The sequence below is a fragment of the Fulmarus glacialis genome, unplaced genomic scaffold (assembly GCF_000690835.1).
Source record: "Fulmarus glacialis isolate BGI_N327 unplaced genomic scaffold, ASM69083v1 C13183496, whole genome shotgun sequence".
Classification (NCBI taxonomy): Eukaryota; Metazoa; Chordata; class Aves; order Procellariiformes; family Procellariidae; genus Fulmarus; species Fulmarus glacialis.
Window position 1 is genome coordinate 1 of NW_009237212.1, and position 224 is coordinate 224.

Consider the following 224-nt stretch of genomic DNA (forward strand, 5'->3'; position numbering starts at 1 on the left):
ACGGAGCTGCTGATCCGCAAGCTGCCCTTCCAGCGCCTGGTGCGCGAGATCGCGCAGGACTTCAAGACGGACCTGCGCTTCCAGAGCTCGGCCGTGATGGCGCTGCAGGAGGCGAGCGAGGCCTACCTGGTGGGGCTCTTCGAGGACACCAACCTCTGCGCCATCCACGCCAAGCGCGTCACCATCATGCCCAAGGACATCCAGCTGGCCCGCCGCATCCGCGG

General features: G+C 67.4%; 1 protein-coding gene across 1 annotated transcript; it reads left to right on the forward strand.

The window, feature by feature from the left end:
• Positions 1 to 3: 3 nt before the first annotated feature.
• LOC104069657 (histone H3.3) lies at positions 4 to 219 on the forward strand (the record flags this gene model as incomplete). The annotated part of the gene is made up of 1 exon (XM_009586280.1): positions 4 to 219. A coding segment is annotated over one exon (216 nt), but the record flags the coding sequence as incomplete, so codon positions are not given.
• Between the last annotated feature and the right edge of the window lie 5 nt (positions 220 to 224).